Source organism: Sebastes fasciatus, chromosome 6 (genome assembly GCF_043250625.1).
Source record: "Sebastes fasciatus isolate fSebFas1 chromosome 6, fSebFas1.pri, whole genome shotgun sequence".
Taxonomy (NCBI): domain Eukaryota; kingdom Metazoa; phylum Chordata; class Actinopteri; order Perciformes; family Sebastidae; genus Sebastes; species Sebastes fasciatus.
Genome location: NC_133800.1, coordinates 8,807,013 through 8,831,278, shown reverse-complemented (window position 1 = coordinate 8,831,278; position 24,266 = coordinate 8,807,013). Strand labels below are relative to the sequence as shown.

The following is a 24,266-nucleotide window of genomic DNA, read 5'->3' as shown; positions in this document are numbered from 1 at the left end:
GCCTGGCAAATTCAATACAGCATTTCCTGTTTTGGTGTGATCTCCAGGCTGGTTTACTTTTGCCCTTTTGAATTTGCACAATAGAAACAGTGATGCACTGTGTTTGGAAATGAAGAAGTCATTATGTTAGTTCTCTTGAGTGCAATATTACACTACCAGACTACAAACTGCAGCATTAGTTCCATAGACACGTGTTTACAAATCACTCAATATCAAGACATCATTACATAGGGGGAAGGGAAATTTCATTGGAAGATGGGTTGATCATACCAAGAAACAGTAACACTGAGAGCTGTCAAATGCAACTATCCACTACTCCACTATCATTCACTTAAAGCTGCCGAGCCCATTCACAGTCTTGTTGTATCATCGGCCCCTGGGAGCTACCCAGTACATGTGTGAGTTGCTAATTCACTTTCCTACTCCATACTCCTCTCACCAATCAAGGAATTTAAAAAAGCAGCCTTTTCAGTCATGACCCTGCTTCTATTACTGTACATAAACAAATTCTTTGTAAGCATTATTAAAAGGGACATACGTTAAATGCTCATTTTCAGGTTCATACTTGTATTTTGGCTTCTACTAGAACAGGCTTTAATGTTCAAAAAACACATTATTTTTCCAGGTCTATACTACTTTATGTTATTTTGTATATGATGAATTCACCTCGTGAAGATTGATGTCAGTCTAAAAAAAAGGGATGGTAAACCTGGTAAAACTGAGCTGCTGTGTTGCCAATGAAGGATTTTGCACAGTTCAAACTGGTCCAAACCAGAGGATATAATGACAGACATGTAGATGATGACCCCGTAGAGTACAGAGTGGCAATCTATTATTCATCTGATCTCAGGTTAGGTGTGGCGAGTGACGACTGAATGCCTGACTATAGCATGTCTCCATTCTGTGCTCGGCAGTCAGACAAAGAAGACGGACAGATAAGAGCTGCGAGAGAAAAAATAAAGATGTTTTCCATATACGGTATGCCCACAGATTGCACACAGTACCTCAGCTAGCAGTCAGATAAAGAGGAAAGGACAGCTGAATTTGAAAGTTTTTCCTTTCCTGGCGTCCCACTCAGATTAATCTCCTCTTTCAGTGATGCTTGGACTTTTATGTAACTAAGTAAGGCCCATGGTTATGCAAGCCTGTGGAGTGTACTGTCGGGCCCTTTGCTACAGTGGCCGTCCACTGAAGAACTGTCGGCCCCGATAACGATTGAGAATGTGTGAGATCCGGTGAATGCATATCACCTCACACACTGCAGTGAGGCGTCCTCTAAGGTGTGGGATATAGGGGCCCTGTGGGGTGATCTGTAAAGCCACACAACAGGTTTGATGTATATTGGACTGGACCTGTGTGTAGTGGAGAGAGACAGGGGGAAACTGAGGCAGAGTCCACCTCTCTCCTATCTATCTGACGTCTGTAAAGTGGTGTGACAGCATGGCTGGTATTCAGACACGGGCAGCGGCAGGCTGTTCAGAACAAGTCATGTCTCAAACCTCTTCTCTTGCCTAATTTACTGCTCGCCTGTCTGTGCTGCTGCAGAGGAAAACAACAGAGGTGGGAGGCGCCCTTGCAATGGAAACAATTGCTGTACTTTCAATTTTGGTTTCGGTGGCGTCAAACCACGTTATCAGCATTCAGAAGGTGTAGAGAGATGTTTCAAAGGAATGGATGCATGTGAAAACACTTACATCTGCCCTGAGAGATAATGTTTATTGGTTGCTAGGCGGGGCCTTAAACCAGCTGACGCCTTTGTTGACGTGATATTTTTGTGAGTGGCCTTTACACTAGAACAAAGAACAGGGCTGAGGTTCCTGGGGATGCTTTCAATAAGGTATGGTGAAGCTTTTTATGTATGATCTCACACAAGGGTGCAGATTTCATTTTGACTTCGGGGCCCGAATGTATGCCAATAAATAACACTGACAGATTAACTACCTAAACACGCCGCCATTTTAGCTCAATTCATCTGCTATACTGACCCAAATGTTCTCGTTCGGTCAATAAAAATGGTGGAAAACGGCCAACAGTTCCCTAAAGCCCAACATCCTTGTATCACTTGTCAGTCCAAACCCTAAACATATTCAGTTTACTGTCACATAAGACAACGAAAAGCAGCGAATATTCACAACTGAGAAGCTGTAAACGATCAATGTTTGGCTTTTTTTTTCAAGAAAAAAAAGACAAATGATTAAAACAGAATGAGAAAATGTCATATGTGACTGTTCAGAAGGACGTCAGCACCTAATAAAATACATCGTTAAAATCTATTCACAAGCATCACACCAGACTTTAAACATATTTCATTGAACATCTGGATATCTTTAGCCGGCCACTCGATGCTCATTTTGAGCTACCGGGTAAACCACGGAGATCAAATCAGAACCCTGTGTTCCTGCTTCTTCTTCTTCTACAACATTAAAACTAGCCATTTATGGCCGTAGCACACCAAAAACTAATCCTCCTCCTATCACTGAGATTAATGCTGACAGTAAAGTAGTACAGCGTGTGGAGAACAAAGGGTCAAAGTAAAAACATGACTGGACTGAACCCCCGATGTGAGGGGCCAATATCAGTCAGAATATGAAATAAAACACATTTTATGGGTTTTTTTATGTTCTGGCTTGAGGGCAATAAGTAACAACTAGAACATGGCATTTTCAAAGATAATGAGCTTTTGATAGAAAGTAAGGGTAAATAAAGATTTTGTGAACAACATGTGAAGCCATGGATGGAAAATGTAACTTCTAGTATATGTAGTTTAGGAAGAATTAAAACTAGGGTTGGTATTCTTAGCAGGAGTACGCTAGATTTTTTAAATTATCCAACCGAAAAAACCCAGCCCAGTGTTGCGAATAGGGATGCACCGATCCTACTTTTTCAGTACCGACAGCGATACCTGGGCTTTGGGTATCGGCCGATACCAAGAACCGTTCCGATACCAGTGTTTAATTAAAAAGTTGTATGCCTCACTGTGTGAAAGTGACTGAATCATTCTTTTATGTGTAAGGAAACATCAGGCTTGGCCTAAACATTGCTTCCTTAACTTTGTAAAACAAAATGTAACAAATAAATATATCCACCCATCCATTATCTGTTCCCCGCTTATCCTGTTCAGGGTCACGGGGGGTCAGAGGGGGGGGTGCTTGACAGCTCTACACACTGCAGGTCGCCAGACTATCACAGGGCTAATGCTTCATGCTCACATTCACACCTACGGGCAATTTAGAGTCCAAATAAATACATAGAGATGAATTTAGTGAGTTGTTATTTATCGTTAAAACAATAAATTGTACACCAACAACTTGGTAAAAAATCTTCAATATTAACAGGAATTACAAGTCAACAAGAAATTGGTCAAAACTTAAACAGGAATTAAAATTCCAATATATAATATATAGTATATAAACACAGAATTGAATTGAATGGATCGGCCCCATTATCACCGATATCCGATCCAGCTATTTGAGTCAGAATCAGCCTGATATCTGATCCGGTATCGGTATCAATGCATCTCTAGTTGCTAACTCTTTTCAAATTAAAGCAGCTAGCAGCTCTAGCTCCAAAAGTCCCCAAATCTAGCGAGAAAGTCGCCAAGTCGACCACACCGACAGCCCTTCCCTTCAGGCCTCTCTCCAAAGCCACTCCCCAAAAATCATAATCATAATCATAATGAACGTAAACAACGAATATGGCTATTAGTTAGTACTCACAGCTGTCAAGCTATAGCAGCTTGTGGAAGAGTGCGGTGACCCGAAACAAGTGCACGGGCAGCACATCCAATTATTTAATTCGGAACGAATAATGTGACTGGACGGGCTCATTACAGTCCTGCACGGACACCAGATTTTTTTTTTTTTTTTTTTTGTCAGAGCATATAATAAAAACGTTTTTTTGAAAATTGCCAACCCCAGCTTTAATGAACTACATCTCCTATAATAACATCATGGGGGACGTCCTCTGTGCTCTGAAATCCACACGTTTGCCTTCAGCAGAATTCCCCCGACCATTTAAAGAACCATTTTAGACAGGATCCCTCAGCCTGTGTGCTGCTGCTGTGTTGTGATGGAGAACAACACATCCACATGGATATCACTGGGGATGTGTGAGGTGTGAGAGGAGGGGCTCCCTCCTCTGTCATTTGCTCATTCATGGCTTGGCCTGCCTGGCCATTTTGGTTGAACGGCCTTGTTCTTCTGTGTATGTATGCCATGCAAACAACAATAGAGAGGATGAACAGCTCATTTGAGCAGCTTCTTGTAATTTCCTGTCAATATCAAACACGTCTGGTCTAACACAAAAGGATCACGGGGGTTTGTGTGGATGCTGTGTGCACTGACGGATTGGATAAATTGACTGAACAACAACAGGATCAACCTTGCACCCCCTCATAGCCCCCTCCTTTCCCAGCCCCACTGTAATATATGGCATCCTAATAAAAGATGGAATATTATAAATAGGCTACACAGGAAAACTGCACATTGGACAAATGTGTGCATGTTTTTTTTTTTTAGATTTGGATTTGGTGATCTCAGGATTATTCTAAGGGGTAACACCGTGCTATCTGAGGGGTCTGCCCATTGTTGCAATCTGGTTTATTCGCTCGCTTCTCTGCGTCAAAAAACCACCGTGCGACCACCCTGCAGCCTCAATTAGACATGGATGTCTATTTTTTTTTCTGAACATGAATGTGCTAAAAAAAAACGCATCATTTTTATAAAGATCACAAAAGATAAAAACAAATCTGAATGATCTTTTTTTCTGTTTTCAGTGTTTTCCCTGATAGCTATTTGATTGGAAGGTAATTACTCACCTTGACTATTCTCTATTGAGGTAACAGATGCGCCAGTATGATCTGCTGTCCAGGCATCGTTTGCAGTGCGCTGGGACACCATGGACACCATGGACACCATGGTCTGCAGCGTCTTCTCCGGAGCAAAAAGTGATGTTTGTGCATCGGTGGATCTTTTGCGAGCGCTGGTTGATCTGGAAATCGTTTTTTGTTCTTTAGTGGCTGATATTACTCCAGTATGAGGGCCGGTACTAGCAGTAGTGGTGGTGGTGGGGTTCGTTGTTGGAGGCTTGAAGGTGGTTGCAGTTTTAGAAATAGACCTAGCAGTGGTGGTGGTCGGGCCGGCAGAAACAACGCCAGGCGCCGGTGTGAGTCCGGTCAGAGGCCCATGAGCGAACCGTCTCTCGGGTAAAGTTGGAGGCATGTCGGTGCTGAAGGTCTTCCAGGTGTCGGAGGCTGAGCCGGGCTTCCTGGAGGAGACAGGCGACGCATCGTCGGGACTGATGCGAGGTGCAGCGTCAGAAAACCCAACATACACATACAAAATAAAGAGCAGAACCGGAGATATGTACATCATTAAGGACGTTAGCCTCATAATTCACTTTCAGCTCTCCATGTAAGCCCCCCGAGTAGCGGTCTCTGTCAGACCTTTCCCTGAATGGACGCGTACTCCACCATTGATGTCCCCGGCGGCGCTACGCTGCTTGCTGTTTGTGTTGCCCTATGAACCACAGGCAACACACAACCTCTTCTGCAGCCTACCATGAAGACGCCCCCCGAGAGCGACGTGCTCCTCAGCCAATGGGAAGCGTTGGAAGAAACGCCCCCTCGGCGCTCGTTCATTGGCTGGTTGGGACAGGCGTCGCTTGAGCTATTGGAGTTAGTTTATAATCAGTGTACACTGACCTCTAGTGGTCACAATGTGAAACTGCATCTCTTACTTTTTTTTATATACTATAGTATGACTTGTTTAACGTTTTTCGACATACCATGACTTTTATATGACTTTTTTCCACATACTACGCTAAAACATTTTATGACCTATTTCGACATACTATACTATGACTTTTTAGATATAATGATAGATAGATGGATGGATAGATAGATATATAGATAGATATAAAGATAGATAGATAGATAGATAGATAGATAGATAGATAGATGGATAGTAACTTTATTGATCCCGAGGGAAATTCAAGTTTCCAGCATTACAGTTCCATAGTGCAAAACATGTTAGTAAAAAGGCAGTAAAAAAAGTTAGTAGTGCAAAGTACAAAGTACAAAAAAATATACAAGATATAAAAATACAAGGAGATGAAGAAAACTGTTAAAACTGAATATAGTGCAGAAGAGACTGTCAAAAATGAGTATAGTGCAGGGTAACTCCAGTAGCTTAGTCTATGAAAGTGCACTGTGTGCATTATTATCTGCACTGTGTGCATTATTATCTGTCCTGCAGACCGTCCTCCTGTGATACACGACTATTAAAAAGTGAATATAGTGCAGAAGAGACTGTCAAAAATGAGTATAGTGCAGGGTAACTCCAGTAGCTTAGTCTATGAAAGTGCACTGTGTGCATTATTATCTGTCCTGCAGACCGTCCTCCTTTGTCCCCCCCTCCCTCCCTAGAGAGGTGTTGTATTATGTTGTTCTGATTAAATTCTGCTTTTATTCGACAAATCTGTATTATTTCCAAAAATGCAGTTGTAGATATATGTCATGAACATCATTAGAGACCCTCAACATTATAAACACGGTAATTATAACTGGCATACTGATTTAACTACACAAATCAAATCAGACACAATATTACAGTAATACTTCCGGTGGGAACAATCAAAACAATACTCCCTCAACAAATATACATTTTAATGTTTATTATTGGGGAAAAAAGAGGACATATCCCACCCCCTCAATGATGAGCTAGTCAAGATGAGGAGCACCTTCAGCCACAGACTCATCCCCCTTCGGCACAACACAAAGCGTCCAGGCTCCACAACCAAGGCTGACCCCCATATGAGAACTATGAGGACTTTAAGAAGTTTAAACATGCACTATCTGCAACCATCTTGGACTCTAACCACTGGCGCACTTTACACTTACTTACACATCCTATATACCACTTTATAGACTGCACATATGTACATATTACAATTATTTATTGTACATACTACATGTATTTATTGACGGACTGCATACACTATGTTCACCCATTCACTCTGTATCTTTTATATCTCTATTATTGTTTTTATAATTGTTGTATACCTTTACCTCTCCTGTGTTTCACTCTGTTTGCTGATGTTGCTGCTTTGACACCAGAATTTCCCTCCGGGGATTAATAAAGGTTCATCTTATCTTATCTTATCTTATCTTATATGCGTTGTATATTCCATCTATTTGAAGTTGCAGAAGTTTCCAATAACATGTGTGTCACACCTACAGATGAGAAGATGCTATCACCTGCCCTGGTTAACTCGGCCGCCAGGTGGCGCTAGTGTCACAGTAGAATGATACTCTCTCTTGTTGTTGCAGGAAGTGGCTCTTGACGACTAGCTGGCTCGGAGGCACCATGGCGCCTCTAGATCTGGATAAATATGCAGAGATTGCGAAACAGTGTAAATACCTCCCAGAAAATGACCTCAAGGTAAATGTGACTCTATAGAGATGATGTTGATTAAGACGCATGATGAGCTTTATAACGGTGTGTTGTAACAGCGTCATTAACTGTTAGCTAACGCTAGCTTGTAACGTTAGCCTGCTGACTCTCATCTCTTGGCCAGGAAGTCAACAACCCTTCAAAGAAATGGTTCAGCTCAGCTAATAATAGCTAAATACGAGTCCAACTAAACTATAAACATGTTATTATAGAAGCAGGAATGATAGTGAACTGCCTTGGTGTGCCATTAGACCAGATATCCAGATAGTGAGCTAGCTAGCTGCTGATGTTGACTGTCATGATGGTGGGATGACAGCTGATTGTTTATCACCAGTCTGGACTGTATATCTGGTGCATTTAACACCATCCTAGACTCTTCTCTCCTTTATAGATAGACTGAGACACACCTGGTAACGTTAGACTGCAGGCTAGTGGACAGATTACACATTCAGCAGCGTTATAGCTCATAATAAGGTCTTAGTATGTCACATTGCAGGGTAAAAGAAGTAACGTCAGCTCAGACAGTTGAGGGAATAATGTGCTTATCTATTTAATAAAACCTCCCCATAGCTGGAAGCTCCTCAATTAAGATGTGAATATGACTTGTTAGTAAGCATTCTCCCTCCAAGAGGCAGCATCAGTAGGCAATTATAACAATACAGCTAATGTTAGAGTAAATGTGGCACCATTGTAAGTAGCTATAAACTGGGGGAAAAAAGTTCGGAAACTTGTGTTTGGTGGATTATTTCTCTGTTGTTACAATGCTAATTGGCATTGTATTTTACATGGTTGGAAAGCCTGTTTATTTACCTTCGCAATGATGTCCAACTTGTAAGGATCATGCATTTGTGGGATGAGCAGCACAGCTGATTATGTGGGTAGCGCCCAAGAAAAATTTGCCAAAATGCTCTGCCAATGGTAAACAGTGAATTCTCCTGTTCAATTCAATTCAATTCAATTCCAACAGGAGAATCACTGTAACAACAGAGAAATAATCGACCAAACACAAATTTCCAAACTTTTTTTTCTGAGTTTATTTAATGAGTTCAGGTAGATGCAGGTGTACTCACAGTACAGTCAGTTTGACATTCTAATCAGTGAGAGTTAGTGTCAACTACTGACCAGTCAGAAATACTATTTTTAGAAGAAGTTTATATAGTTTTGAATTAAGTGTTTGCTTTTGCAAGAGATGTAAGATATTTCGTATTTTATGTAGGCTTATATGTGTTTCGGGTTTTGTGTGTAGAGTTTTGACAAAGAGGGCCGTACAGTAGTCTCAGAAATGTTGTTTTTAGCATATCAATTTCTGAAACTAGGGTCCTCTTTTATAAAAAAAATATTTTTGCATCACAGCTTCACACACAAACACCAAATAAATAGTTCTTTCCACATGCCAACTGCACACTGACGTACTGAGTATAAAACACTATTATCTAGAGTCTTTGGCATTTTCATTTGCAGCATGCTGTAAATACTATACAATACTTTTATACTCATAACAGTATCAGACACAATAACTTTAACTGAAGATGACATAAAAGACAATGTGCGTATGGTTTAGCATACCTGGTCAATAGATAGGCTACATGAGCATGTACCAGTTTCTGTGTCTTGATAATTGCAAAAAAAACCTTATAAATCTAGGTACCACAGGGGGACAAAGTAATGTTTCAGACTTTTCCCTGATAAAAAGAAGATTTATTTCTGTCATGAAAGTTGTCACATTTAAAAACATTGAATGCCAGTGCTGAATGATGACTCAACCCTTATCGCTTATGTCTGTGTGTTTCATCTATACAGAGGTTATGTGACTATGTGTGTGACCTTCTGCTGGAGGAGTCCAACGTTCAGCCCGTTTCCACCCCTGTAACAGTATGCGGTGACATACATGGACAGGTAAAAACCAGGGATTCAAAGCAGAAAGAACAAGTTGCATCACTTGATATTTGCCTGTTGTACACATAACATGTAATGCCTTCACTAAATTTGTATCTCTTTGTGCCTTAGTTTTATGATCTTTGTGAACTCTTCCGAACTGGCGGCCAGGTTCCAGACACAAATTACATATTTATGGTTTGTACATTGAAATCAGTTTGAACTTGAGAGGCATTTTGTCTTAATGCATTCTATTTAACTGGTGTTTTAGCAGAGTGTTGTTAAAAAAACCTCTGTCATCTGCAGGGTGACTTTGTTGACCGAGGATATTACAGTTTGGAGACGTTCACCTACCTGCTGGTGCTGAAAGCCAAATGGCCTGACCGCATCACGCTTCTACGTGGAAACCACGAGAGCCGACAGATCACCCAAGTTTATGGCTTTTATGGTGAGATTTGATTTATGGCAGGTGATGATCAGTTTTTGGCCAGCTGCATTGTCACTAATCTCACTCCCTGGACTATAATCACACCTTTCTGCTTGAAATCAATGAGTGCTTTTATTTTCTTACAGATGAGTGCCAGACCAAGTACGGGAATGCAAATGCCTGGCGTTACTGCACCAAAGTGTTTGATATGTTAACAGTTGCAGCTGTAAGTATTGAAGTGTTGTTGGTCTTTGTGTTTATTTATTGTCATTTCAAAAGAAATATTGATGATATGACCTGATAAATGACAGTTCCTCAGAGCAGCTGAACTACATCATGTTACAGGGGTTACGATTCAATTTATTTTGATACTTTAAAGGGACTATTTGTAACTTTCAGAAATGCTTCTTAACAGCGACACCTGTGGCCGTGAAATCAACGAAAGTCAGCGTCAAGCTCACGCTTGCTCGCTCTAAATATACCTGAACGAGCATCGCTCAAAACAGTGAGGCGACACATGTCAGCTAAAAGCACAATATCACCCTATATTTCACCTACTTGGCAGTAATGTTAGCTGACCAGACAAAGGTCTCTCCATGAACATGATTTAGATCTGATCCTAGTGTTGGCTTTTCCTGCCTCAGCGCAGTGTCTTCCTGCTCTCTCCGCCCGCAGCCGGAGAGAGCAGGAAGACACCGGCACCTGGTCGGTAACGAGACGATAAAGTAACTCTCTGCAGAGCCCCGTCACTTCACAAGACACGGGAAACCTCTGTTGGTCTGGAGGAGCTGCAGCAGTTATTTCTGCACAAACGTCCACTGTACATTCACTAGATATTCTTAGAGCTAAACTAACTCTTCTGCAGTGTGGAGTGAGCGCGCGTTCATGTCTAGAGGTGGAGAGAGTACGCGAGAACGCGCGCGCTGTCTGAGTGAAGGCAGGCAGGCAGAGGAGGAGAGTACAGCGGCCACACGCGAGTCCCGACCCGGTACATTTATACGCTTACAAAGTTACAAACAGTCCCTTTAAGCAAATTCTGTAATTGCAAAACTGTCATACAGTAGTATAAAGATCACACAACCATATGCATACAATCAGAGTAGAAAAAAAGTTTACTTTTTTATACAATCAGAACAATGGGATCTGCATTTGCATTTATCATAGTCTCTGTAACATCCAACATCATAGCACTACTTTTTGTGCAGTCTGAATCTGCCACCAATCTTTGCATGTCAACTATTTATTAAGAATCAATACAGTGTTTCTCAGAATCAATACAGTATCACAAAACTTAATATTGCGATACTCAAGTGTATCGACGTGTTATCTATGATGAGGCTGCTTTCTGAGCTGCTTTAGGTGAAAGAAATGAACAGTCTCTACCTGCTGCTTGGCCATCATTTCCACATTACTATTTGTTCAGAGACTAATATCTTGTTTAGATTAAGTATTGTTTTAAAACACTCATTTTGTGGTGTTGTTTGTGTAGATAACAGGATGGACTTGACTTGGGTTCACTTTTTAAGCTCTTAGGAAAATGGCAAAGATAGCAAAACTGGGACACTCATGACATTTCTTTGGTGGGACAGTTTTTTATTTGCATATTCATGAGAAGTTGGTTTCCACTCCATTTTGCCTGTTTTGAGTATTCATCCAACTCTTCTCTTTTGTGTTATTTGTTGTCAGCTGATGGACGAGCAGATCCTGTGTGTCCACGGAGGCCTCTCCCCAGACATAAAAACTCTAGATCAAATTCGAACCATTGAGCGGAACCAGGAGATCCCCCACAAAGGAGCATTTTGTGATCTGGTGTGGTCAGACCCTGAAGACGTTGACACCTGGGCCATCAGCCCCAGAGGAGCTGGCTGGCTCTTTGGTGCCAAGGTCACAAACGAGGTACTTTCAACGAGATACATGAATACACATGTACACTAAGGTTAAAATCCTACATGATCATCAATATTATTTACGAAAGCAGCAAGGAGTGCAATGATTAAATCCTAAAGACACTAGTAGGAGCAAATACATACCTGTGTTACTTTATTTTTCTGACATATAGTTAATAGCACGGCTGATATTGGAGTGGCATTGGGGACGACTACTCGGAATCTGTGGCACACCTGATGGGCAAAATGACCTTTTTCAGTGCATCAGTGCATGCTCTGGAATGGTAGTAACACAGGGTCTCATATTGCAACATGCAGTCCGTTGGTGGGTTTACATCTCTTTGTACATATCCACATGTTTTGGTTCAAGCGTGAGGTGCTCCTGAGGTGCTACAGACTGCAGCTCGGCAGTCGAGCACACATCAGCACAGACACATTCCAGATATCTAGCAGGCTAAATATCTGGACCTGTCCTTTTTGCCTACTTTTAGTGAAATGTAAGAATATCTCCTGAACTCCATACAGGACAGAAGTGTCTAGCCATGGCCCTACAATCATAGAGGACTTCTTCCATCTGGTAGCAAACATGGCTGCAGGGAAAGTGGTGATGTCAGTCCAATTTAATAATAGCTACTGACACATAGAGACAGACGACCATTCATGCTCACATTCACACCTACGGGCAATTTAGAGTCATAATTGCTGTGTTTTGTTGTTATTTTTAAATTCATAAATGAAAGTCCACTTAATTAATATGACAAATTCCAATGTATCTCTATACTGCTACACTTCCACGATGACATCGTGGGTCAGGACGGCGTTATCAGCTGTAACCGCCGTATGAGAGCAGTGCAGAGCGGCGGTCATGAGCTAGCCAGTGGGGCACGCTCACATGCACAATTATGCACTAAAAGTAACGCGTGGCCAGCCCAGATATGTCAACAAAGCGAGGAGAAGCTGGGATTACATTACTCCACTATATCTTTACATAGCAAATAAAGTTCTCAAAATACAGACAATTACCTCTGGCTAATTCGGGGTCAACAAAGAAAATAAGAGGCGATGTGTGTTCTCTGTGTTTTTCAGTTTTTCAACATATTTTTCTCCTTCTCCCCGTCTTTTGTTTCTATCTTCCAAAAAAACCCTGCAGTTTGTTCACATCAACAACCTGAAGCTGATCTGCAGAGCGCATCAACTTGTCCACGAAGGCTACAAGTTCATGTTTGATGAGAAGCTGGTCACAGTGTGGTCGGCTCCGAACTACTGCTATCGCTGCGGCAACATCGCCTCCATCATGGTCTTCAAAGACGCTAACACAAGAGAGCCAAAGCTCTTCAGAGCAGTGCCCGACTCTGAAAGGGTCATTCCGCCTCGAACAACGACACCTTATTTCCTGTAAGCACATTAAAACCAAAACAACGCAGCCATTTGTTCGGTGCACAGATGCCGACTGGGACAGTGGCATCAGCACTCGTGAACTCATGTGAATTTTGTATTGTACATTTAGAGTATTTACAGTGCGATTCTTGGTGCCAACTGTCAATTGTTATTCCCACTCTGGCATTCAATGCCATTATTCTGCAGCTTAAATCACACTGAGATATTACAATGAAGGCCCGGCAGTACCGCTGTGCTGTTGAAATGTTTAAGAGGAAGGATTCAAATGACATAGAAATCAACTGACCTTTGTAAAAATGTTCCTAATTATAAATCGCGATTTTACTTTACTATAGAAATTCACTCTGCTGAGCAAACAGCAGGTGCAATGTTATATATAGTGTTTCATGGTAATGTATTAAAGCTGGGTGTTAAATAATAAAGCACTGCACAAGCGCAAAACTATCTCTGACAAATTTCAATGGAGTTATACACTTGGTGTTATCATGTGATCTTATGAATAAACATGTAAACCTGAGAGTTAATGTGTAAAAATAGACTATATCCATTTGTTAGAGATTTTGGTATTGTTAAGCCTGTGGTACCTTAAAAGATTCTCTGTGATTTCCAGATTTGGAATCAGTTCTTTTAATTATTCTTTTTCTGTGTGTCACCATACTGTTTTTAAATAAAGAAATCAAAAAATTGTAAAAAGTTTAACATCAATTACATTTATGTTGTTTGAACAGTTCAAACGGCTCAAGCTCAAGCTTGTGCTAAAACAAATGCTTCCATGTAGGATTATTGCAAAGTCTTAGGTGAACAGTATCTGCTGATGATAAATTAAGGTGAAGCTGAGGTGAATGGTATGTTCTTTACCTGTTTTGAAACCTGTGATTTTTTTTTAGTATACTTCACAGTGAGAAAATAATGCACAGTGACAAATATGTTAGTTTATTTTGAGGTTAATTTACTAAAAATGCAGGACAAAAGTTAAAGAATGTAATAATCATATAACATTGTTGTAATGAGTCCACATCCAGCATCCACTGTTATCATCTTATAATAAACGGGAAATTTTGGCATATTAATAACAGACAAATGCTAGAACATTTTGGTTGTGGTTGTTTAGTCTGTGTATTATTGAGGACACGTCTAGCAATAATTTGGACATTTTTTAACTGATGGATATATTATACATCACTGCAAAAACAATCAGTTTGTCAAACTGATATGTCACTGTGGCTTGGGAGACTAAATATTTCTCACATTTGTCCAATATTTGGGAAGAAAAAGGCGGGGATTTCACTTGTTCAAGCCATTGCAGCATGGAGCATTTCCAGGCGTTTGATATTGACATGTACTAATAAACTGTTTTTATTAATGACACAATAAGCAGCTAAAAGATGTAGGCTAGTATGTCTGCATCTGCATGGTCATTACCCGTCTGAAGATAGGACATACAGGATTAAACCAAACACTCCATAGAATAGGCAAGCACCCAACTGGATTACTATGCACGCACTGTAATACACCGGAAACTGTCAAACATGTTCTTATAGAGTGCAACAAATATGACAAAGAAAGAAGGGAATTGCTATCAGGAATAGATGATGGAAATATTACAATGGGGAATCTGCTAGGAAAGACATCTAAGAAAGTACACAATCTTCTAATTAAGTACTTAAGGGCAACAGGAATAATGGAGAGAATTAAATTTTTTGTAGTATTATTACTATTGTTATTATTATTAATAATAATTATTATTTTTTTTTTTTTCTTCCAATCTACTGCTCCACACTCCAGTCTAGTGGGTGACGGTAATGCACCTATAAGCTGGTTTGCCAACCGCCAATAAACACCGAAAAAGAAGAAGAAGAAGAAGAAGAAGTCTGCATATGCCTGAAGCTGCTGTTCCCTATCGTGCCTGAAGGCGGCGCATGTTGCCAGCTCCAGTCCCCACACCTCTCAGTTCTGCTAGCCAATGAGCAGAGGCGCTGCCGTGACGTCACCAGTCATCTGTGTTGGGGTGATGACGTGTAGCTCGTAGCTCACCAACTTGCAGCAGCAGCAGCTAGCTTGTCAGACGAGACAGCGACAGCGAGTTCATACCGACAGACACAATGATAGCTACTCTTTGAGTGTATATACAGAAACAAGACGAGCGTACAGTCATTGAGCACTTGACAACGCCACGGACTGATACTTTATGGAAGTTAATATGGTAAGAGAGAGAGGCGACTTCAGTGAACGAGCGAGCTAACGACAGCTAGCATCGCTAACGTTAACTGTCATTGTTGTGGCTGGAAGAGCTAGCAGGCTAGCTGCTTGTCAAAACATAGTCTGACAGGTTAATTGTACGTTTCTTAATGGGATTAACACTGATGAGACACAACAGACAGAGCTTTTACTTTGCAGCAATGTAAGATCCACACATGAGCTATTAGGTTGTTAGTTATAGTTGGTTTACACTGTAGCTCAGCCACGGAAACACATTTAGTTACAAACTCTAAATCTGGTTTTACTTTTCCAATGCAATCATTTTTGATGAATTGAATACTTCAAAATAAGTTTCCCTAAGCCCTGTGAAAGCATATGTACCAAACTCAAACATTTAGATTTGTTTTGGTGCAGTTTGCATTACAAAAGAAGCATTCATAAGTTTATCATCTGCTTTGAGTAACACAATTATCACCTAATATTGGACAAATGTGAGACACATTTAGTCTCCCAAGCAGGGAATGAAATCAACATCTGCCACCTGCCAAATACGGGGTACATGTTGGCAGTGGCAGGTAAAAAGCTTAAGCTTAAAACAGTGACAAATCGGTTTGACAAACTGGATGTTTTTCCAGTAATGTATAATTTATCCAGTCAGTCAAAACCTTCCAAATTATTGCTAGACTATTTGCTAGAAGTGTCCTAAAGAGTACACAGACTGAACAACCACAACCAAAATGTTCTAGCATTTGTCTATCATTAATATGCCAAAATTGCCCGTCAATTATTAGATGACAATTGTGGATGCCAAAAATATCTTACTTCTTGTTGGGCTCATTACAACAATGTGACATGTGCCTGTTGCAGACAAGTAGCCACTGTTGTCAATCTTGGCATTATAATAACTGTCTCTTTTTCTTTTTCTAGCTGTAGCAGAATGGAATTACCATTACAAGCTTGTTTTGAGTGGTACTGCATAAGGACGCGGCTCTGTTTCAGCCCTCAGAACAAGGAGCCATAAACTCCATGCGTCACGTGACGTCACTTACTCTCCAGAAATTGCACTCAAAAAGAGACACTTAAAGGACAGACATGTTTGCCAAGTTGAAGAAGAAGATCGCAGAGGAGGCAGCCACAGCACCTCGGAGTGGTGTTCGTATACCGCGCACCATCAGCAAGGAATCCATCACCTCAATGGGGGCAGACTCGGGGGATGACTTTGTAAGTACTTTGTGAAATCATCACCAGTCACTAGCCACTAGTCAGTTTTTTTTAGCAATTTCTCACCCCGTGTTACCTTGAATTCTTGAGGAAAACTTTTTTTTTTGCAGGCCTCCACAGTGAAATGGAGAAAAGTCTTGATGGATTATCAAAACATCCGTTTACAAACTCTCACACAACTCGCGCAGCATAATCCAAGTGTCATTTATCCAATTGTATGATCACTACTTCCCAAACACATGCATCTTCGATAAAACCTTTCATTTAAAACACTTCCGCATAAACAGTCTCATGCTTGCGCAAGCACACTACTCGTCCATGCGAGTGTTTTAAATGGTTTAGAACGAGAAAGTAAGTAGTAGGTTTTATTTTCCAACTGTGTTCACACGATTGCTTTCACTGTTTTCGGTCCAGCCGTAATGGAAAATAGATTGAAAAACAATGGTGGTCAAGGATGGATTGTCATGTCATATATCATTTCTCACATGTCACTTTTCACTCTGAATTAGTTCTGGAAAGTAACAGAAAAGTCAGGAATTTCAGGTCAGTGCTATAATGGGGCCCCTGGCTGGCTTTTGAAATTGTCACCAGTCAGGCACTTCTAGGTAACAGGGCTTGGGTGTGACTGTGTTTGTTCTTAAGACCAACCAGTCTAACATGATGCCCTGTTGATGAATTTCTTGTGTTACACACTCACAGCTGACTTTATCTGTGTTTTATTTCTGAGTTGTTATTTGTTTGGCTGTGGCTGCTCATTTTACCTGTTTCAGTGGGTTCTGTAGTGCACGCAGTGATATTTTCAGGGCTGTGTCGATGTTATCCTATATGGTTTTCAAGAGAGAGGTTTTTGTCATAGCTTGTAAAGAAAAATCCATATCTGGGGTAAAGGAAATCCATATCTGGGGTAAAGCTCTGTTCATTGGAGCAGGGTAGTGCAATCCCTCACAGGGGAAGCCAGACTCCTGAGGCTGTAGTGCCGTCTCAGTTGCACTTGGCTAAATTATTTAGTGAAGTCGCTGAGTAGCAAAACTGCCTGCCAACATGTGACATTGTGTCTCTGGTACAATGAATAGTTGAGCCTCTTTCACACATAGTTCCCAGTAAATCACTGGTTTCAGGCACCGCTAGTGATTTTCACTATTCACGCATGCACTACATTCAGGAACATTTCCATCTAGCGCCTTTTCACACTTGCCATGGTAATGCCAGACAAGATGGGGCAAGGAACAGTCCAGCAGATGAAGAAGAAGATGGGGAAAGGCGGTGGTGGACTGGTCGGCAATTTTTTTCCCCTAGGTTGGCAAAGTCTTGACCCACACTACTCTGTCTTCGAATGGCTAGTACTCGTTGCCTTCGTTGGTTGGGGTTGGTTACGAATATCAAGCCAATCAGAGGCAGAGTAGGGCTTGTCTTGCCTTCACCATTGTAGGGAAAAAAAATCGCATACTGTACATATGTAATCAACCCTCACCGAACCGGCGTTATCAGCGGAGTCTTGTGATTGGTTTCTCTCGCTCCATGTGAAAGCGTATGCAGTCAGACAATCGTAACCCTTTACCTGCTTGTCCCTGCAATGTTACTACTGTCAATCACAACACAGCCGTACTGGCATTTTCCCTGAAATGTTATGAGGTCTTCAGGTGGGACATTGGCAGCACAGATTTCCTTGAATATTGATCCTCGATCCCATTCACACGTGAGCCCATGAAGGAAATGTTCTGTACATTTCAGGGATAGACTGCATGTGTGAAAGAGACTTCAGTACTGTGGCTGCTACAGTTTAGCCAACTTTGCATGACAATGACTGGTGGCACCTTTACTTTCTGCGTCCATTTCATATATTTGTATTATTCCTGCAGCTGTCTAGCCAAATACCAATGATGTATCATACAGAGGTATTTGTAGCACAACACCAATGTGATAGAAGAATTACTTTTTGTGATAAACAACATCAATGATTAACTCCAGATTTTGGACTGAGCATGTGGACTTGATATCCAGGAAGTTCTCGAAATTTACGACTGATGAGCAGATTAGAAATCAGCCAGTTAATAGAGCGATGCTACCTGCGGTGAAAATAACAAGTTACCACTGAAATGCTTTGAACACACTTGATGATTGCTGACTGTGAAAGAGCAGATGGATATTTGCTTTAAATTCCCCATTCCGAACAGAATGAATATTAAGTTCTACCTAATGCTTGTGTGTGTGTGTGTGTGTGTGTGTTGTGTGTCTTCAGGCATCCGATGGCAGCAGTTCCAGGGACGACCTGCCCGCACAGCTTCTCAGAAGGAATGATCAGATCCGGAAGCTGGAGGCCAAGCTATCAGGTAGGATATGTCAGACTTTAAGGTTAAGCAGCTGTAGCTCTCAGGATGGATCAGTACACAGGATAAGAGAAATGTAAACCCAAGTGCAACTTGTACCAGTGATGCACTGGACTGTAAGCAATCGATCCTATCATAACTGTTGGATGATGAAATATCAGAATCATATCAAATGGCCCACTCTGAATGACCAAGGCTGAAGCATTAACCAAAATGTCATTGCAGTGTTGATAAATATTTTACACTTTATTATTTACCTGCAGATTAAATAAATTATCAGTTAATAGCCTATACTGCCTTATAAGGCAACTCTGACAGCCAAGCTCAAATTGTGTCCCATTTTTTTTTTTAAACTAGCAACTTTATTTTGTATGCTTCTATTCTTCTCTCTGCACACCACAGTCCCAGCCAAAATAAATAAAAGCACTTAAGTTTATAACTACCAGACCATGAGAAAGTTGGCCTCAAAGGACTAGCCAGTTTAAGCACTAATCTAGACAAACAGTATACACAGAACTGGCAAAATATTGGATAAAACAGTGGTCTTGTTGGTGAAACTTGAATGTGTCTCTTCTATGAGAGTGGCAACAGCAACTCAAAGTAATTCTCTTTGCCAAAGGAATATAACTAGATTCTATCAGGAACCAGTGTGAAAAAACTGGGATATGTAAATGTTGTATTCAGTCTTGTAGCAAATTATATTACTGTCACGAAGTAGTTAATTTTCAGTGCTTTAATCTTTGCGTAGCACAACTACAAACACTTGATGAGCATGACTGCTTCACTTTCAGTTCAGTCCAGTTCAGTTAGATTAACGGGGCGGCTCAGGAGGTAGAGAGGGTCATCCACTAATCTGAAGATCCTCCAGTCCGCATGTCGAAGTGTGAATGGGTGAATGTTAACATGAAGTGTAAAGTGCTTTGAGTGGGTGGAAGACTAGAAAGGCACTATAAATTCAAGTCCATTTACCAGTCTAACATACATTGCAGCCCGATCTCACCAAACCAAAGCGTCCTTGAGCGAGACACTGAACCCCAAGTTGCTCCCCAGGCGCTTTACTGTAGCCCACCGCTCCTAAGGACGGGTTAAATGCTGAGGTCAAATTTCATGATGTATCTGTATGTATATGACAAATCTAATAAAAGTTCAAGTTTAAATTGAAATGACAGTATTTCGTAAGTCATTTCACGTGCAATAACAACACTTTTTTTGCTTTTGGCGTGTCATGTGTACGCCATGTAGTCTGTACTGACTGCAATGCAAACGCATCCGTGTAAATATGATAAACATCAGACCGTTAATACGTCATCCAGAGTAGGCTCACATGACCACGCCCCCTTTTGGGGGAAAACAGTCCCGTGCCTCTGATAGACGGTAACAGTAAACAGAAGAAATTGAAACATGTCTCCAAACTTCTACTTTAAACAAGCTGGTAATAGTAATAATGCTATGCTGAAGAGTTGCTGTGTAGTGGGTTGCACCAAAAATAAATCAAAAAAACGCTGATCTCTGATTTGTTCCCCTGCAAGGTCCTAAAATAACTATAATAGAGGGTCTTTATGGCTCCGAGCTATAGGAGCTCCTAAACCTAACTAAGTGGTTTTGTTGCCTTAACCTAATTGCGGCCGTTACACGTAAATGACGTGGCATTAAATGACACGCGAAAAGCTGTTTCACATTGTTAAGCCTAAAATGCATTACCTTGACACGCAGAAAAGTGCTGTTTATACGCGTTCCCATGAGATCGGGTTTGTTTTTGCCAGAGTTCCAGAATTTAATCTTGAGCAAATCAGTTTTCCAGTAAAATGGTGGCAGATTATGAGAAATGACACACGTGTTATATATCAAGGCCAAGTTAATTGTGAAACTGTCAAAAATGCAAATTATATTTAATTTTTCCCATCACCTCCTCAACCATTGAAATTTACCACAAAGTTTGAAAATCTGTTTGCCTCTCCCTGTTTTTAATTTAAACCAGAAAAAGCTAATCTCTCTGTAAACCTGACCAGGCTCTACACGTTGCAAAATGCAGAATGTTTCAGATTCAGAATTGATTGCCGGTTGTATATTCAATGGGACACAGACACTGACATATTTTAAGTTTTTTCCTTTTCTACTCCGTATGATATCTCCTTCCTTTGGGTGGACTTGCACCCTTAGAAAAGGTTAAAGGTCGCCCATTCTCATGCAGCCTTTTTTAACCAGTATGGTTTTCTCAGATAAGAAAATCATTAATAGTTTTACCTTCCATTATTTCTCAATCATGTTTTCCCTTTTGCTTTCTCCCTCTCCTTTTGTTCACTTTTGTCTCCTGCCTCCTCTCTTCATCTGCCGGTTCCTCCTTGTTGTTTGTCCTTTGTGTGTGTGTGTGTGTGTGGTTGTGTGTGTGTGTGTGTGTGTGTGTGTACTGTTGATACCCCATCCCATCACCCTACTTCCCAACACTAGACTACGCTGAGCAGCTACGAATTATGCAGAAGACCAAGGACAAGCTTGAGATTGCATTAGAAAAGCATCAGGATTGTACGTACCTCTACTCTCCTCCCGATTAGCTTCCTTTCTCTCATCTGTCTGTCCGCTGTAATAATCATCACCTGGCGTATCATCACTTCCTCCCATGAAGGTGATGTTTCCTCAAGCTAATATCATGGGCTTTAGAGATTTGCTTTGGAAGCGCTGAATGCTTTTTTCCTTTTAATCTAAAAATCCACCCTCAAATCTTTTACACTGCTATTTCTTCAGCACAATTGATTTCAGAGTTATATATGCATAAAGTCTGTTGCTTTGTTGGTGTACTCACTTTCTCTCAATTTGCTCCACACAACTACTTTAATTAATGGTTTCCTAGATTTCCTACAATGCCTGGTAACTGCTCCCGAAGATGTGATTTGAACCTGTTGCTATCAGTTGGACGTATGTGTATGAGAAACATAGACTGTATGATATAAATATAGCTCACTAGCTACCCTAGCTACGGTTGTGAACATTAAGACAATGATGGCAGCCACATCCATCAACATGTCTTATACATAGCTGTGTTGCATTCTGGTCTGTTGGGCTTACTGTCAGTGGAGAAACTGGTATATCCACCTCTTATGATGGATCTGTCCATGTGTTTTTGATTGTTTTTGTGACATAGATTGGCTTGTCTGTCCAACACTGTTGAGATTATATTGTGGATGTTTTTGGTGACCTTTCCATATGGTTGAAATTTGAATTTGTGCACAAGAAATATCACAATCTAACCCCCAATGTCCGCTGGACGCAGCCGTGACCCGTTCCGGCTCTGTCACGGCTGCCAGGAGAAGATCCCATGCTTTACAGATCAGAATCAGAATCAGAATCAGAATGGTGTTTATTGCCAGGTGTAAGAGGTATACACTAGGAATTTTCTTTGGCATTTTTGGTGCGAGACAAACAGTATAATAACAAAAGAATAGATAAAAACAAAAGAATAGATAAAAACGTTAGAATAAAATAATAAAAATGTACAATTTACAAATTACAAATAAGCTATAAACATGATATAAAGATAGTGCAAATATTGAGAGAGGGGGGAGAGTCAGTGTCGGCAGGGGTGTGGGGGGGCAGTAGTGTGTGTGTGAGGGAGAGACAGTCACAGGGGGGCGGATGGGCTGTTGGAGAGCCCCACTGCCATGGGGAAGAAACTGTTTTTGTGACGTGAGGTTTTGGTCCTGATGGACCTTAACCTCCTGCCAGATGGCAGAGTCTGAAAAAGATGGTGTCCAGGATGGGAGGGGTCGGCCACAATCTTCCCTACCCTCCTTAAGGTCCTGGAGGTGTACAGCTCCTGGAGGGAGGGAAGGTTGCAGCCGATCGCCTTCTCTGCAGCACGGATGACCCGCTGCAGCCTGGCCTTGTCCCTGGCGGTGGCAGCGGCGAACCAGACGGTGATGGAGGAGGTGAGGATGGACTCGATGATGGCCGAGTAAAAGTGCATCTAAGCAGGTCTTTTGTCCTCACTTCACACTCTAGGTTTATTTATTTTGTTGTATTCCACAAGTCTCTAGTGTCACCATCTGTCAGATATCAACTTTTCTCTCAAAATATCTCAGACATTTTTAGGTATAAACCTTTTGATTTGAATGACCTCACAGCTTGTCCCTTAGCGCCCCTCTCAGAGCTGACTTGAAGGGTTTCGTTCATGGTCAAGAACTACTTCAGTTTGTTGTTGGTTCTATCCGGTACTGAAGTAAGAGTTGTAATGAACTTCAATGAGATTTAGACTTATTTTAGGGTGGATTTTGTTTTTTTCAGTTTACACAGATATTGCAGTGTTCGCTTTAATAAACTGCGTTTTAATTTTTGTCAGTTGCCATGCATTGCTTATCTTTGCCTGTCTTTGCTTTTTGGATGAACACACTTCTTAATCGGACTCTAACGTTTCACAGCTACTAACGGTGCCACTGTCTGTGCTATTTAATATTTCTGTTCTCATTGGTTGCCTACAAACCTCTCTGTATGGTTTCCATCTTTCCCTTTCTTTTTCTCTTTCTCACTTTTTTCTGCTCAGCATCCATAAAGAAGCTTCAAGACCAGAATGAGACTCACCAGGCCAGCAGAGCCAAAATGGCAGAGGGGATGGTTTTAGCACTGGAAAAGAAGGATCAGGTAAACGCCACTCTGTCTCAGTTATTGTACAGCCCTGGGGTCTCATTTATAACCGTTGAGTGCTCACAAAACGGGGCCTGAAAGAGGCATACGCCACTTCCCATGCAAGTTTTGATCTATAAAAACAAACTTGATGGGAGAATGTGCTCACCTGTACGAAAACTCTGACCCATGCGTACACACATCATGGAGACAGGGGAAATTGGCGATGCAGATGGGGGAGTGGTGAATTGAAGCCAGATTGTAGAAATGAAATTAAAACACATTTAATTTTACTTCATAATTATAGATCCACAATTCCATAAACACCTTTCAAATGTAGATATAAGTCAACTCAAATCTCAAATCAAATTCTGCTCAATAATCAGCGCTGTCTCACCATCACATTGGGGGATACCACTGATTGACACCATCATTTTAGAAGCGATCAGTCTGATTGCTGTAAACATATCAATATTGCGGTGACGCTCTAAATGCATAACGCTGCATGATGAATGCACTGGCACTGCGAGGTCTATGTGAATGGAAGAATTAGGAGGGAGCGAGTGGTCACGGACCACTTCGCCCACAAGCTCCTCAATTTCTGTGTCAGAAAAAGTCATCCTCTTGGTTGTTCCAGTGAGTCACCATAAAGAAACCATTGATCAGCAGGATCATTTCTATGCTGAAACATTCATGAGGTGCTTTACATTGATCATCTATGGTACAATGTGGGCGTGTAGAGGGCGGGATATGAGGCTGATCCCTGTGTGCACATTTCCAAGTTGATTTGGGATTTATAAAAGGAAATAACGCTCTGGCAGACGTACGCATGGTTTTATAAATCTGAATTTTGTTTTGGTGTACGTAC

The 24,266-nt window shown here is 41.2% G+C and overlaps 3 protein-coding genes across 6 annotated transcripts in view; 2 read left to right on the top strand and 1 right to left on the bottom strand.

Annotated features, from left to right (window-relative positions):
• The window catches only part of LOC141768946 (multiple epidermal growth factor-like domains protein 9), a 44,175-nt gene extending 38,645 nt beyond the window's left edge, over positions 1 to 5,530 (bottom strand). Inside the window, exon 1 of the mRNA XM_074637488.1 lies at positions 4,817 to 5,530. Within this exon, the coding sequence (XP_074493589.1) occupies positions 4,817 to 5,390 (574 nt within the window). The 5' untranslated portion in view covers positions 5,391 to 5,530. The remainder of the gene's footprint in view (positions 1 to 4,816) is intronic.
• Positions 5,531 to 7,327: 1,797 nt separating this feature from the next.
• LOC141768947 (serine/threonine-protein phosphatase 6 catalytic subunit) lies at positions 7,328 to 13,730 on the top strand. Its single transcript, XM_074637489.1, has 7 exons — positions 7,328 to 7,439; positions 9,252 to 9,347; positions 9,459 to 9,524; positions 9,633 to 9,774; positions 9,900 to 9,979; positions 11,440 to 11,649; positions 12,790 to 13,730. Exons 1-7 carry the CDS (start codon positions 7,365 to 7,367, stop codon positions 13,036 to 13,038), a joined length of 918 nt encoding a protein of 305 aa, XP_074493590.1. The 5' UTR covers positions 7,328 to 7,364; the 3' UTR covers positions 13,039 to 13,730.
• A 1,328-nt stretch (positions 13,731 to 15,058) lies between these two features.
• golga1 (golgin A1) overlaps positions 15,059 to 24,266 on the top strand; it is a 75,011-nt gene continuing 65,803 nt past the window's right edge. For 2 of the 4 annotated variants that reach the window (XM_074637485.1, XM_074637483.1), the window contains exons 1-5: positions 15,059 to 15,240; positions 16,164 to 16,457; positions 18,697 to 18,787; positions 21,233 to 21,307; positions 23,319 to 23,416. In XM_074637485.1, coding sequence (XP_074493586.1) covers positions 16,329 to 16,457; positions 18,697 to 18,787; positions 21,233 to 21,307; positions 23,319 to 23,416 — 393 coding nt within the window. In that variant the 5' untranslated portion in view covers positions 15,059 to 15,240; positions 16,164 to 16,328. The remainder of the gene's footprint in view (positions 15,241 to 16,163; positions 16,458 to 18,696; positions 18,788 to 21,232; positions 21,308 to 23,318; positions 23,417 to 24,266) is intronic. The other 2 variants (XM_074637486.1, XM_074637484.1) reach the window with 1 other exon arrangement.